Source organism: Myiozetetes cayanensis, unplaced genomic scaffold (assembly GCF_022539395.1).
Source record: "Myiozetetes cayanensis isolate MyiCay16 unplaced genomic scaffold, myiCay2020 scf4, whole genome shotgun sequence".
Classification (NCBI taxonomy): domain Eukaryota; kingdom Metazoa; phylum Chordata; class Aves; order Passeriformes; family Tyrannidae; genus Myiozetetes; species Myiozetetes cayanensis.
Genome location: NW_026087631.1, coordinates 4,391,748 through 4,407,588, shown reverse-complemented (window position 1 = coordinate 4,407,588; position 15,841 = coordinate 4,391,748). Strand labels below are relative to the sequence as shown.

The window sequence follows — 15,841 nt, the reverse complement described above, 5'->3', positions numbered from 1 at the left end:
GCCTGCTGGAGACAAAAATCAGTAGTGAAAGAACTGACTTCCAAGTCACCTTGATAGATGTGAACAGTTAGAAGAAATCTAGAAAATTCCAAAAGAAAAGGATATCTGAAATATAGTTGGACAAGGCTGGGTAGTAGAAGTAAAATTATAAAAATGCTACTAAAATATATAACTGATAAATAAATAAAAAAATAAATAAATTGTGGTTTTTTCCACTTATACCCCACAATATTTCAGAACTAGATATTAGTAATATTAGCATGCAGTTGTTGACTTTGAACTTTTGGGCGGCTCTACAAATTTTTTGGGTGCTCCTTTGAGGCGTATCCTCTGTGGTTCTACTTACAGCCTGAAACCACTGCTTTAAGCAAAGCAGTGTGGCTGCTATTTGCAGGGTATTTGTACCCTCTTTTGGCACTACTTGAAACTGACAGGTGTGATTGACCGGGCTCTGGCTTACAGGTGTGACAAAGATGGGTCTATGTGAACAAAGCAAAATTTTATTTCATGTGAAACAGAAATTGCTGTGCCAGTTGGCATGAATTTTAAAAAACTTTTCACTGTGCAGTGGAACTCATTTTATCTTAAGCTGAATAGACTGTTGGTACCCACACTCTATGCATGATCCCTATTTTGCTGTTTTCTAATGTTGATGACTAACTGTTCCTCTACGTTCTGTAATTACCTTCCATACTGACAAACTTCTCTGTTTATTGAATTGCCAGATTTGGCAATCTAGCCCTGACCAAAAGAAGGCATAGCTGGACTAGGTATTTTAGTGATACATTGAATTCAGAGATCCAGGGTGTCCACTGAGCTTTATAGTCTGACAGATTTCTTTCCATAAAAATGACTGTGCTTGAAGAAATTGCTCTTCCTACAACCTTACTGAAGAAATGACACCGTGGCTCTTCCTTGGTAGCCTGAAAAGTGCTGTTTTCTTGAGAAGTGGATTGATCAAATAAGATACTGTCACCTGGATAAGTTCTTAGAATACCTTTTTTTGGAACAACCATGTGAAAGACTTACTGAAATTTTACAGAATAATACAAAGTTATTACTCTCCACGGAAAAAGTTTGGTTAAACTTTTAAATATCATGACATTTACTGAAAATCTTCGCAAAGAGAAAGATAGCAGGACCCCAATTGCTTCTGCTGAGGCTTACCCTGTGCTGTCTTTTGGCTTTTAGATGTAGTGGTCTCTTGGAAGGCCAGGCGAAGGAGACAAATTCACACCTAACAGGAAGATGTGTCATCCAGCTACAAATGTAGAAGTCGCAGAGGATAGCGCTGGCAGCTTGCCATCACCTCCTCTGCCACTGCTAGTGTCTTCCAAGCCATTCTAGTGCAGCCTAGATCCGGGAGGATACAAATTTCCAAAGTTTTCTGCTTGTGAGTCTTACAGTGCCAGGCCATGCATTACTGCTGGAGGATATTTACATATACCCATATATATATGCATATAATCATAGATACAAATGAAGAAAAACATTCTTGGTGGTTGCTGAATAGAAGCAATGTCCTGTATCTGTCTGCTATGTGCCTTCCCAGAACTGCCTACCATTTTTGTTGAAGGTGCTGGCATCTTTGAACTGTGAGTCTTCTGGAAGGCTGATGCGTAGATAGATGATGCTTTGCCAGTGAAATCTGTACTCTTAACACTCTACTCCACAACCATTACAATGCAAAACTTCATAGCCCAACTAGCGGATGGATATCACAGAACACTCTCCTGAATGAAGAAGAGTAGTATCTAAGCATCCCTTCAGTGTCCTTGTTCTGACAATTCTTACTTAATCAGGCTTGGTCTGAAGAGGTTATTCTCAATAGATTTTATAAGACAAGGACTGCACTGACTACCAGAATTTCAGTGTGTCGAGGAGCTATGCTGAATTTATGAGCAAAGAATCACCATCCCATAACATCACAAGTAACTAGGTAAGAAAGGAGCCAATGGAATTAGAAGTAACACTGGACAGAAAAAGAGAGATGAGGGACCTTTCTGGAAATGGGTTTTAGGGCTTCGGGGACCTTGGGTGGTCTTGATTCACCCCTACAGTCCATGGCCACTTCTTTGTCTCATCCCTGTGCTTGCCTGGTACTGCGTTGTGCTTATCTCCAGGAACTAAAACAAATATATTTGTCCCAGAAAAGTGCTGCCCTACCTCTGCATGGCCCCCATCTCCAGCCACATGTTGTTCTTTCCCACGGCATGTTACTACCAGCAGTCCTTGGTTATTACCAACCATCCTTGTCTGGCACTGCCAGCAATCCTTGGGTGGCTCCAGAGCCAACCAGCTGTCGGTGTTTGAGACACACACGTTGGCCCCTTGTCTTCTGGGGCTCTGCAGTACTTGACTCTGCACTGTGAGACAGCATACAAGCTGGAAAACGCTGCAGTTTGTCTGGCTTTTCGTGGCTGGTCCCACAATTTGGAGTAGAATGCCAGTTCCCTGACATTTTGAGTCACATGCTTTTTTATCTTTTCAGTGTAGACATCTGCTGCATGTTCATTAATTTATGTTTTAAGGGTCTTGCTTTTGTTTAGTGATACACATTACGGGAATTAATTTCATCAGTGTTCATGATAATGCCTAGTTTTTTTGGTTTTTTTGTTTTCTTTCTGATAGCTGACAAGTCATTCCAAAGTGTTTAGTGTGTACAGGAAAATTCAATTACTCATTCCAGTGCTGAGACTCAGTCCAGTAGATGTTCTTTTGCTTGTTGTATCTACACCTCTAAGATCATCTCTCTCCCTTTCCAAATGTTTTCCTCAGCATCTCTGACTGTATCATCTGCCAATGCATAACTCTTTCAGCTGGTTCACTTGGGTTCTGTTAGAATTAATTTAATCCATCTGCTCTCGTGGGATATGGCTGATTTTTTTTTGTTGGAAAATGTTTTTCTTTCATGGTTTTTTTTTTCCTATATTTCATGCAGCTATAGAAAATACTGCCTCAGGAGTCAATTCTTATGATAAACTTGATCATCTATGAAATACTCATTTTGTCTAAAAAGTATTTATTGGAGGGTTTTTTTGTTACTTTTATTACTTTTAATCTGTGTGATTCTCACTGTTTTCTACTGGCTTATAACTAGTGGCAAAACGAAAATACTTAAAATATATATATAACTGAATCTTGAAAATCCCTTTTGAAATAATTTTTCAGAGGCTGTCTTGAGCACAACAACCGTGAAGCAGTAGAGTTTTTGGTTTTCAAAGCTGTAAGGGGAGGGGACAACAGAACTGCCACCTTGGAGTTCCAAAGGGCAGACTTTGGCCTGTCTAGAAGACTGTTAGACTGAGTCCTTTATGAGGCAGTCCTGAATGGAGAAGGAGTCCAGGAAGGCTGGACATTCTTCAAGGAGGAAATCCTAAAGGTACAGGAGTAGGCTGTCCCCATGTGCTGAAAGATGAGCTGACAGGCCTGGCTGAGTAGAGAGCTTTGGCTGGAACCTGGGGGAAAAAAGGAGTTTATGACCTTTGGAAGAAGGAGCAGGCAACTCAGGAGCAGTACAAGGACTACAATGTCATGAGGTAATGTAGGGAGAAAATTAGAAGGGCCAAAGCCCAGCTAGAACTTAACCTGCCTACTTCCATAAAAGACAATAAAAAGATGCTTCCATAGCTGCTTGACCAACAATAAACAAGGGCTAAGGAGAATCTCCATCCTTTTTTGGATGCAGCAGGAAACATAGTGACAAAGGATGAGGAAAAGCCTAAGGTGCTTAATGCCTTCTTTGCCTCAGTCTTTAATAGCAAGACCAGTTGTTCTTTGGGTTGGAAGCTGCCTGAGCTGACAGACAGGGAGTAGAAGTAGAACCAAACACCCCCAAATCAAAAGGAAAAATGGTCATTAACCTGCTCCATCACTTAAGACATGGACAAGCCCACAGGGCTGGAGGGGATCCACATAAGGGAACTGAAAGGAGGACCCAGGCCTGTCAGCCTGACCTCAGTGCTGCAGAAGGTCCTGAGTGACATCCCATGGCATGTACAGAACCTGTGAGATAAGACCCAGTCAGAGTGTGGGTTTGTGAAAGGCTTGACTGACCTGCTGTCCTGCTGTGGCATGGTGATCTGCCCAGTGGAGGAGGGAAAGGCTGTGGATGTTAATAAAATTATGCGCTCAAAGGCTAATATTTCAGATTATTTTGAAGGGTTCATTTTCATCAGTCCCAAGTAGCACACTCCAGCTAATTTCATCAGAAAGGTAATTACGTCGTCAAATCTAACTGCTTCCAGATTCTTGTTTGCATGTGTGATAGTCATGAATGGAAAGACACCTTCTGCCAAAATACCATGGAATGATATCTCAGATATGAAATTTGAAATACAGAAAGGCTTGTTCATCACTAAGCACTGATGGCAATGATATATACGTGTGTGAGTCAGCACAGGCAGGCCCTCTGGGACAACCACAAATCCATGGCTAAAACACAAAAAGCAGATTTACTTCTGTTTCCTCGCTAAGGGGACGTTCCCAAAGCAGCACCCGGGCAGAGGCACAACAATAGAAATGCAGGGGCCATTAGACCCTCTTAGTACTAGGGGATCCATCCACCTACCTGGGCATGCCCAATATCTCTTTCTTTAAAGAACTTCCTGATATTCAAAAAGTCATTAATGATGAGAGAAAAATGCTGATACCTTCCATGACACCTGGGGGGAAATGAGAGGCATTTTTAAATGAATGGGGTTTTTTTAATGAAGTTGAACTCCAGATTGTCGCACCTTTAACAAAAAAAGCTCATGTCACTGGGAAAATCCAGATTTTTAAATCTTGAAGTGGATGATTGTGTTTCATCAGTTCATCCAAGAAAGAAACTGGGGAACAGAACCTGAGTTTCAAATATAGACAAAGAATTTGCTACCTCCAAGCCCAGTCCAGGGAGCCCATTCATATTCAAGCCTATCAAACCCCACTGTTGATTCAGAGTAGGTGGGTAGTGATATTCTGAAGAATAGATGTATATATGCTGACCTAGAAAAAAATGAGAGTTGTTTTTTGCTGCTTCTTGTCTTGATACCAAAGGCAGTTTTTCCTCCTTTGCCAAAAAATCGAACTGTTCTGCATGGCAGCCTAAAAAGGATTAAAAAAAAAAAAAAAAAAAAAAAAGGAAGAAAGATCCAGATTCTTGAGATGAGGTGATGAAGGTTTCCTCTGTATGATCTCTATCTCTAGCTTATCAAAGGTGAGCTGAGGCTCTGTCTATCTTAATTTAAAATCTTATCTCTTTTAAACAGTTATATAGTGCAAATTCTTACTTAAAAAAGAAGTACTAGAAAGAAAAAAAGGGGGGGCAGAGTAGGGTACAGAAGAAGGGGAAAAAAAAGAGAAAATAAAAATAAAATAAGTAGGGACATCTCAAACTTGCTAAACTTAGAAGAGACGCACAACAGAATTTGTTCAGCTAAACTTAGCACAAGTTCTGAATTTTAAATTTGGCATTCTGAGGTGTTGGGTGTGTCAGAAATGAGAGAGGCACAAAGACCTTCCTGGAAATGATGCATGGGAGAACTCAGACTCCATCTTATGCTTATATCCATCAGTCCCTCTTTTTCTACTAGTTACACTATCCACAAATGCCTTTATTTAAAAAAAGAAGTATTTAAGTAAACTGCGGATTATTTTCTTTATTTAGATAACCTTTAAGAATATTACCAAACTCAGTAAAAAGCCTTTGTGGCAAACAAATGCACCACTTTATCTACAACCTGCCTTCAGAAGCAAAATTCGTAGAAATATAAAAAACAAAAAGATTTTGCAAGCATGTCAGCAAATATGAATCCTGCTGCTAAATTCTGATTGCTTTCTATTCTTGTTTCACACTCACTTTATGAAAAGTTTGAAACCGTTTAAAGGCTGGAACTGATGAACCTATACATAAATGATTAGGAATGCTCCGCTAATAATTTCCAGTAAAACTCATCAGTGAGTTGCCTTGTGAGCACGTCAGTCTCTGCTTTGAATGCTACTTAGACTTGTAAAACCCTTTTATTGAGCTGTCCATTTATTTTTGAAAGTAAATTGTCCGAGTCAGTTCTGTTAACACTGTCACAGATTGTCTTTTTTCGTTGTGGGTTGTATCAGCCTCTGCAGTGATTGCCTGTTGTCTTGGCAAAAAGATGCATTTTGACCGTTACTGTCTGCCAGTGACAATTTTTCCCTTAATTTAGGAATTCCTACTTCTTATAAAGGCCAGCTGGAAGCAGCTAACGCATTACAGCAACTTCCTCAGCTGTTGGCCTTGGGAATATATATTCTCTCCAGAATATATATCTTTGGCAGGGAGCAGAAAGAAGGAATCTTGGGTAACGGGTGTGCATGCCAAGTGAAAGGATTGTTATATTTAACGCCTAGTTTCTGTCCTTGAAATTGTGTCTAAAAGAAGTTCAAAAGTAGGACAAAATTCAAACAGGGTGGGTAGATTTATATATTTTTTTTTTTAAAAGAAACAATGACTTTAAAAAAAAAAATAGCTGTTAACTACCTTTACCCAGGATTTTTTTATTTCCTAATCTTTAGCAGGAATGTTTTACATGTCTTGCTGCTCGAATGATTTTACAGTACTTTTAGGACTGTGTCCAAAATGCACAGATTAACAGCCACATAAAAAAAACCTCTGGCTGTGTATTAGAACATTTAGTCTAAACCTACAAATACAGTTGTCCTATGGGACTTTTTGCTAATCAGCTACATGGCCTTAAACTGTAGGTCATCTGAACAGTCAGAAGTAAAATGCAATTAACCTCTCACAAAAATAAAGTATCCCATGTACAAGACTGACATCTGGGAGGTAGACGGGCTGGGAAGAAGAGCTATAGAAATGTATTCTTCTTTCACTAATAATTAAAACAGTGGGTTTAAATTAGCCTGAGATCTTCTAAATTAATGAAAATGCTACTTATTGGTTTGGAGTGGGCATTTTCTGTAAATCTTATATATGTAATTTTACGTTAATATATATATACATAAACATAAAAAAAAACGAGCAGTTTTTCTTTCTGATTAAATTAACTGCTTAATGTGTAAAATGAAAATATTTTCCTTTTCCTGTAAATTGAAAGCTTTGTTACAGTCTTAAACACCGAAATTACAAAAATATGCAGAACCCATGCAGCTTTATCTACATACCACGAGCACTACCAAAAAACGTGACAGCTGCAACATCCATTGAGAGGTATTTACCTCAGGGTGAATATTTTCAGTGAGAGAAATCCAAAGGTGAGGCAAGCTTGGGAAGCAGTTTTTCAAGAGTCTGCTTCAGCTAGAATGCACATATGCATACACAGTATCTTGAGTATCAAAGTGAGGGTCAGAGGTGTTTCTCCAAAGTGTATCCAGCTGATTTGCAGAAGTGTCTCCTGATGAAATCAGACCAAGTCCACAGCTTTGCAGGGTAAAGAAGCAAAATGTTTTGAATGCTTTTTATCCTCCCATATTCAGTGGCTGCTCTCAGTTACAGCAACACTTTGTGGATGTGTTTGCAGGACAAGTTTGGTTTAAGGCCACTTCATGGAGACAGAAATCTCACTGTTTGTCTGTCTAGCTAGCAAGTTCACTGCTAAATACCACACCTCATGTATGGTTTACCTATTTCGTACTATTTCAAGTTACTTAGAATATAAGATAATGTAGATAAGGGTTAATATAGATATGGTAAAAAGATTTCCAATCAGTGGAATTCTTAATTCTGAAGTCAGACTGCTGCAGCTGCTGCTGATGGTATGTGAACACAGAAGAGCACAGCTTGCCTATCAGATCCCTCATTGATTTTAAAATCCTAATGGTTTAGAAAAATCTTCCTTTGCTTGTAAACTGACCAGGTTGGTTTTGAAAGTTTTGGATTGCAAATCACTGTGGTAGCCTTGCCTCTTCACAGTTTCCCTAAACATCTTACAAGACTTAGTAATAAGTTCCCAGTTTTTAAAAATAAGAATAAAGACACTGTTAAAAGTTAGTTCATTTCTGTGAAAAGAAGATAGAACAGAAGACGAATTATTTCCTGTATGAACTGAGACATTTTATTTAATCATCCTTTGATATCAGTTTCTTTGTATAAAGTTGTGATGTTAATAATTAGGTCAAGCAAGACTAAAATTAATTGTTTGCAAGATCTGTAAGTCTTTGGGTACAAAACTACATTGTAATGCTTCATAACACTCTTGGAAATATCTCACAAAGGCCAGCGGAGGCTCAGTTGTTAAAAGAGTATTACTTCACCAATTAAGATTTTAATGCTGAAACCCAGATGGCTAGGTTGCACCTGCTCATCCTAGAATAGCCAAAGTTTAAGGACAGATAAATTATCGTTAGGAATCTGATGTGCCAGGTCCACCTGCCTGTGTCAGTAGCTGATAAAAGAAGATACCTATATACTACAAGCTCACACATACTCTAACTGTGGTTAATAAACATGCAACTGTTTTACTGAAGGGAAAATATATAATACTGTGTTCAACATTACTCTAAATTAAGATCACCGTGTTAATATTTAAATATTATCTTCATTTTATTAGACATCTCCAACACACTAGCTTCATCATATTGCCTTCATCTTTCCTTCACTCTCACATCTGGTTTTTTTTTGTGTTGTAGTTCTGGGTTTGACTCTTTTTTTTTTTTTTTTTTTGGTTAACTTTGTTATTTCATTGTCTCAATTTCAATTTCATTAAAATATTAAAAAAATAAATCTCTCTGGAGTTATGATGAGAGGAATTCAAGAAGTGGTTAGAATTTTGACCATATTAAGATTGATGTTCTGGCTGCTATTGGTAAAAAAATTGTGTAGGTATATCTGTGATTATTCATATTGACCATGTGCATAATGTGGGCCATTATGGGAAGTCAGATTATTTTAAGCTGCACAGAGGAAAGGCAGAGAACTCAGGAAAAGGAATTCTGCTGAGAGGCTTTTTCTCGTGCAATTTTAAAGCAGTAATCTAAATTCAGAGTTGATGACAGACTTCTACTTTGAAAATACTTCAGTACTAACTGATTTCCCTCCTGCAAACAGCATACTTATTCAAATGTTAAACTGTGGTTGATATTGAACAGACAACTATCTATTTGTAATTTAATATCTTTACATATGTTGGCTCATGCAGGCTGTATCTGATTAAATTAGCAAGGCATAGTTCTTTATTGACTCTGGGGAGTTACTCCCGATATACATCACTGAGAACAGAAGCAAAATCAAGTCCACTTGCTGCCTTTATAGGATGCCAGTGTTTGATTTCATGTGGTTAGAAGTGGAAGTGTGGTTTGGACTTGTTCTGTCCCATGTGAAAACACCCTTCAAGTGTATATCCTGGTCTCTTGTACCTCTCTTGGAATCTTGTGAGTCCGAAAGATAGGAGTCCTACTCTTCTAGATGCACATAGTTGGGTGCAAGCTCTTTATTTCCTCTTTAGCACATGTAAACCTCTTCTGCCATTAACAGTGTTTAAAATGTCACTTGAAAGCACGTAGATAACGAATCTCAGGGGTTAAAAACTCCTTCAGGGTTTCCTACACTGAAAATTTCTTTGTTCTTTGCAGAAAACTATACTTCTTCATTTCCATCTTGAGACAGGATGGTTGCAAAACATCTTTTGTTATAGCACCCTCTCCTTGTATTTCTCTCTCATTTCAATTTTTTTTTTCAACTACTTCTTGAAGCCTTAACAGGAAATATATTCTGGATATATATGTAATTAAGATTTTTTATAACAAAGATATTTTTAGGACTAAGAACCAAAATTTTCAGCCAGAGCTATTATCACTCATTGCAAGAAATTGATTAGTATTTGAAGGTGTCCTCTGCAGTATATTTCCTCAAAACTTACTGAAATGTGTGGGTACTTGGGTCAAAATCATTAGAGGGTAGAAGAAAAATTAAGAGATCTGTAGTTAAAGCAATAGAATGTGTGTGAATGGGCATAAAAGTAATTCATGTCCTAAGAAATTTTGTTCACAAGAAGTCAGTGAAGAGGAAAGCATGGATTTGGGTTTTTCTTGTTTGGAATAGGTTTTGTGTGTATCTGTACAGCACTGCCCAGGTCTTCATTCCAATATACTATGTTGCTGTGACAGAAGTAGAAATTTAGTGGCGTTACAGAGCTCAGGTGTTTTACTTTTTACCTCATTCTCTGTGGCAACAAGCTGGGAGGTTGATTAAAAACTAGACATCTTGTGTCACATGGTGTGTTTCATTTGTGGGACACATGAAAACATGAACGTGTGATGCAAAGACACTGCTCAGTAGAAAGAGCGATTTTGCAATTGTCAATTAATGGCTTACTTAAAAATTCTTCTCTCTGTTAGTGTCTGTGAACATTTTTTTTCCCATCACTTTCACCTCTAATAAGAGTAAATTAGGATATAGATACAGGAGAGCAGCTTCTACTCTCTTCAGGCACATTGCTGTTTCAGTTTCATCACAGGCTCTACGAAATGGGCATTGACAGCAATAGGATACTGGAATCAGTCCTTCACTTAATACTGCAAATTTATTTGTGCTTTTTCTAATTGATTTTCATTCAGCTAACCAAATGGAATTCGGAAACACTGGAATGCTGACTTCTGAAGGAGCAGCCACTGACATCACCTGGACTGGCATTTCACCTTCACGATTATGAAAGGCAAAAACACCTTTCCAATGAATGTGTCTTCTGTGTCTTCCAGTGCTCCGTTACCTGTGGCAAAGGGATGCAGTCCCGAGTCATCCAGTGCATGCACAAGATCACAGGGAGGCACGGCAATGAATGCTTTTCTTCAGAAAAGCCCGCAGCCTACAGACCCTGTCATCTCCACCCCTGCAACGAGAAGATTAACGTTAACACAATAACATCACCCAGGCTAGGTAAGCAGTCAAAATGGCACGTTCCCACTGGAAATCCCTTTTCAGTTCTTTCTCTCTGTACACTAATGGTGCTCTCCGCTTGAAAACAGAAGGCTAGGACTCAGGAGATACTCAGGAGATGTAAATTCTCTGCAGACTCCTGTCACTGCCTCAGTTTTCCTGTGTGTCCATCACAGACTGTACCTCAGAGTGGCAAAGGATTTTTGTTCATCAAGGAATACATTATGAGACTGTACGATATTATGGGCACAAAATATCCCGTGTGAAAATGTATTTATTTTAGAGACACTATAAACATATTTGGGTTTATATATGGTTGTCCATTCAGTTTTATCAAACGTTTCTAAAGCAAAAAAATACCTTCTTTTCTCTTTAAAAACTCCACAAACTATGTTCTCTTGATATTTAACATTTATCATTTAACATGAAGAGATTTACTCTTCCTGGAGGAACTCAAGTTCTCTTTTGTTCTTAAAGAAATTACATTATTGAATAACTACAGAACTGTTAATTCTGTAGTTATTTTCTAATGCACTGTTGATGGTGACTACTGTTGGCTCCCCACATCATTATTCTGCATTTTGACCGTGACTGGGGAATGTTCAAAGGCTTGCTGTATGACAGCATACCCTTTCCAGCTGATTTTCCAGAGCACTTTTTAAGATAAACCTTCCTGTCTAATAGGTTTCTCCTGCATGGAAAACAAGTCCAGCATTTCAGACTGTATGTAATACTTCCCTTAAGTCAGTGAAGGGTATTTCTCTTTGAAGTTTTTAGCCTTTAAACATTTCTGTGTAGCATTTTCTGGATGGGATGGCAGCTGTTGCTCGTGGTGCCCTCTCCTCACTGTTGTAAAGTTCTTTTGTATCTTTCTTTGCTCAACTGGTCTCTCAGAAGCAAGAGGCCATTACTCCATCACTGAAACTTTCCCTCTGGTGAGGTATAAGCAGCTTTGTGTCATGAAGTAAAGTGAATCAGAAAGATTCACAGAAAAAAATCCAGTGTCATATTCGTTAGAATTTGACTTGATGTGGAGTACACAAAAATAGATTGGTCTAATTTGCCCTCATGGAATGGATTATGTAGCACTGATGTTAGTAATCTACTGTCAGTATCATCCAGCATGGAGTCAGAATCCAATCCAACAGAAATATTAACATCTCCAAAATAAATAATGCAATGCTTCTCTTCAACATATTGATAGTTTTGGCCTCCAGTTCCATTCATATTATGCAGTAGAGATCCTTTGGATTTGAGGGTAGGGCTAGTGAAAGCTGATGGGGATTGCACCACCAGCTCTTTCACAAGTGTGCTGTCTGTTTTCTTCTATTAAAATAGGAGTGTGACTTTTATCTGAGATTGATTTCTTTTTTCAGTTCCATGTTTATGATGGATTTTGGACGACATCTTGTTCTTGTGCCCCGTTTTTCAGTTTAATTCAGTTTTCCATTTTAATTCCGTGTATGCAGTAGTACAGCTTGAATAACTGAATGTGCAAAGTTCCAAACTTGGTACTACGGTCCTTCTATGCTTAATCTCTGTGAGAGGCTTCCGTAAGTGAAACAGGACAGTAAGATGGGCTTTACTCACTCATGAGGAGACAGCTGCATGACATTAAACTAATTAAGTTCAACGCAACTTAATCTAATTTGTAAATAAGGATGGCCTTCAAAAATTTTGATGTTGAACATACTGACAGCAGGACCGGGAGGGAGGGGGGTGACGGTGTTGTTTCTTTTATTTAATATCTACATCTATTACCCTTTCCCTTCCCCAGATACACTTCTTGTGCCCTTGTCTCCTTTGCTACCTGATTCTTCACTAGTAAATGCAACAGCGATGTATATTTGATTTTCTGGTTGTTGTTTCACAGCTGCTTTAACATTCAAGTGCCTGGGAGACCAGTGGCCTGTGTACTGCAGAGTGATAAGGGAGAAGAACCTCTGTCAAGACATGAGGTGGTATCAGCGATGCTGTGAGACGTGCAGGGACTTTTATGCGCAAAAAATGCAACAAAAGAGTTGACCTCTGTCAGGCTGGCTGGCCCTCAGCTCTTTGCAATATTATTATTTATAAACACACACACACACACACACACACACACACACACACATACACACACACATGCTTTTTCAGACCAAATATTATCAGATGACATATAATTTAATCAAATTAATTTATTTTTGCCTGCCAGACATCCTTAATGGTTTTGGTTAGATGGCCAACATGTTTTATCCTCTGACATTTTTGTAATTAATTTTTATAAGAACACTTTTGAATGCATTATCAGAATTTTTTTAAAAAAAATAGTAACTAGTATTTTAAATGTTTATTTTCAGTAGGGTCATCTCTGTTGCAAAAAGAAAAAAAAAAGTCATGTTATCTTGAATTTATTTTAATTTAGCTGAATAGTTTTGTTGTATATGGAAATAAAGCCCTTTTTAATTTTATTATATTTTTGGCATTCAGAGTCAGAATGATCTTGTGTATTTTGCAACAGATGTTGAGGTAAGCTAACATTATTGAACAGTTTATTACAGAATGTATTGTGAAATTAGTTCATTTGATTTAGAAACATACTGAAGGGGATATTCTACTGTAACTTATAACATATTATAAACAAAAAAATTAAGATAGCTTAAGTAGAGATTTTGATCATTCTCATGGACACATACTTGAACACAAGTATTGAATCAATGAAACACTGTAGAGATTTACACTGAATCACTGTTGCACTGTTTGAGGTAGTGTAGAGAAATGCAGTCCTAGAACTTGTACCATCCTATGAATCCACGTCTGTACTGTTGTAATACATCACTTGATTTTAAACATTTAAAAAAAAAAAATACAACCCATGCCCCTCTATACCTTTGTGTGTCCTCTTGCAGATTTACAAATGAGAGAATCCTTTCTCCTGCCACTTGTATGAATTAATCTGTTAAACATTCTCAGTTCTCTGTTGATGATTTAGAAAATAGCTTTGTAATACTACTTTAGTTTTATCTTTGTTTAATGAAAAAGTCTTTATAAAAATTAAATGTTTTACAGTTTTGTGAAACATTATGAAACAGCTAAGATTTTCCTTATGAGAAAATATTGTACATGATTCACATGATTTTTAGATTTTCAATAAAAAGTAAAGCTCCTTTTGTTATTTGAATTTTTTCCTCTCTTGGGTACCCGTGTCTGGTAGACGAATCCCTCGAGCCCTGCACTGCAGCAGGTACAGCTCCAGTATAAGTGTCTCCTGCCTCTTGACTTAGGCATCACTCTGCAGCTGCAGGCAGACATGCCACCCTGTGAGCCTTGATATGTGGAATGTTGTTTATAACAGAGTGGAGAGGCAGTTATTTATCTCAGGTGAGTTCTGTAACCACTGAACTTGGAAGGTTGTGATGCAACCCTTTAGTTATACTGTGAAAACGTGTAGGAGAGCAAAAGCTGAAGGCAAGACAGCTGGAGAAATAAGCCAGAAAGGCATCATATTTTCTACTCAAAGCTAAAACAAAATAAGTCTTTACTTGAATGATTGTTACTTTTAATTATCTAGGAAGATCCTGCTGTATAGATGTGATGCAGATATCCACACGATTTAATAAACTGAGACCCCAGTCAGGACAGTGAGTCTATCCAGGCAGAATATTTTAGTGCAGTCTTAAGTCCTGTTGAAGTCAACATATGTGCTTTCAAATAGCTGTGCTATCAAAATCTTTGGTTTGGCATCTTACTGCTGGGCCTTCAAAAACTGCAACTTTAATGAGGTGCTAATGTATGATTTTAAATAAAACATCTTCTGGTTTTAAAAAGTAAAGAAGGAAAGGAAAATAACACTGACATCATGGAATGTGATACTATATTTTGTATAATTAAAAAGTTTCAATGCACAGAAAATTCAGTTGCTTTTGGGCATCACTCCTAAAGTCTAATAGAATTATGGTAGTTGGCAGGCAAAAGAAAATCATTATTTTAAACTTTCTTCATATTTAGCACCCAATCTTGCTAATACTTCTGCACTCACTTGAATCACAACTAAGAATCAAGCTAAAGAAAAGATGTCTCCAGGCTAGGTGCAAGAGGACAATTTTTTTACCAGCCACTGATATCATCCACACTATTCTGCATGTTTGTGGTCTGCTGATTTTGAATATTCCACCAACAGCAATTGTTGGCTTAATCACAACAATTAAAAAGTACATTTTAGCTTTCCCTGTATTGGTCAAAAACAGATGAGTGACTTGTGCTGAACTGATCACTTTACAACAACATGATAAAAAGAAAATACTTTTGGTTGGAACTCAGGGATTTAAAGTTGCAGAGTCAAATGACATTCTTTTTAAATGTGATCACTGAAATCAGGATGTTACAATGGTGATAGTTCTGGTTATTATTCCCTTGGCAACTGTAGTACAAAACTGTTAATTAAATATATGTGAATCATTTTGAAGTGATTTTGTGTATAAATAGCAAATATACCCCTTCCTTCTCTGTATGAATTTGAAAACAAGTTCATTTTCCGATTCTGTATTCTATCATCATTCACAGGAGCAGCACAGACCAAAGTACCCCTTTTGTCAGGGAATTACAAGAACCTTCTGAGAATGTGCCCAGCCTGTGACCTGAGCCCCAGCACGAAGGGGTTCTCTTACCTTGCATATTCCTTGTAGCAGAGGTGTCAGAGAACCTGGATCAGGGTGGACAAAATACATAGGAATCTATGACCAAATAAATATGTTAGATGCTAATAGGTATCTAGGGTGGCAGTCACCTGGGAATTCGGGAAGAACACAATTGGGAAATTACAGAACCACTTGCTATGGTGCCTAAGGTGTCATTCCAAACAGTGTCATTTCTGCCAGAGGACTGGCAGACTGCAGTGTAATTCCTGCCTGTGGCAAAGGGGATCTCCAGGCAATCCTTTGAACTGCAGGTCAGGGAGTCTGGAGTTCCTTTCCTGGTGCTGTGTAATAGCCGATAAAAAAGAGTAAGATCCCC

At 38.0% G+C, this 15,841-nt stretch overlaps 1 protein-coding gene across 1 annotated transcript in view; it reads left to right on the top strand.

Annotated features, from left to right (window-relative positions):
* ADAMTS19 (ADAM metallopeptidase with thrombospondin type 1 motif 19) overlaps positions 1 to 14,001 on the top strand; it is a 170,443-nt gene extending 156,442 nt beyond the window's left edge. Inside the window, exons 24-25 of the mRNA XM_050328889.1 lie at positions 10,672 to 10,849; positions 12,723 to 14,001. Coding sequence (XP_050184846.1) covers positions 10,672 to 10,849; positions 12,723 to 12,874 — 330 coding nt within the window. The 3' untranslated portion in view covers positions 12,875 to 14,001. The remainder of the gene's footprint in view (positions 1 to 10,671; positions 10,850 to 12,722) is intronic.
* The last annotated feature ends 1,840 nt before the right edge of the window (positions 14,002 to 15,841 follow it).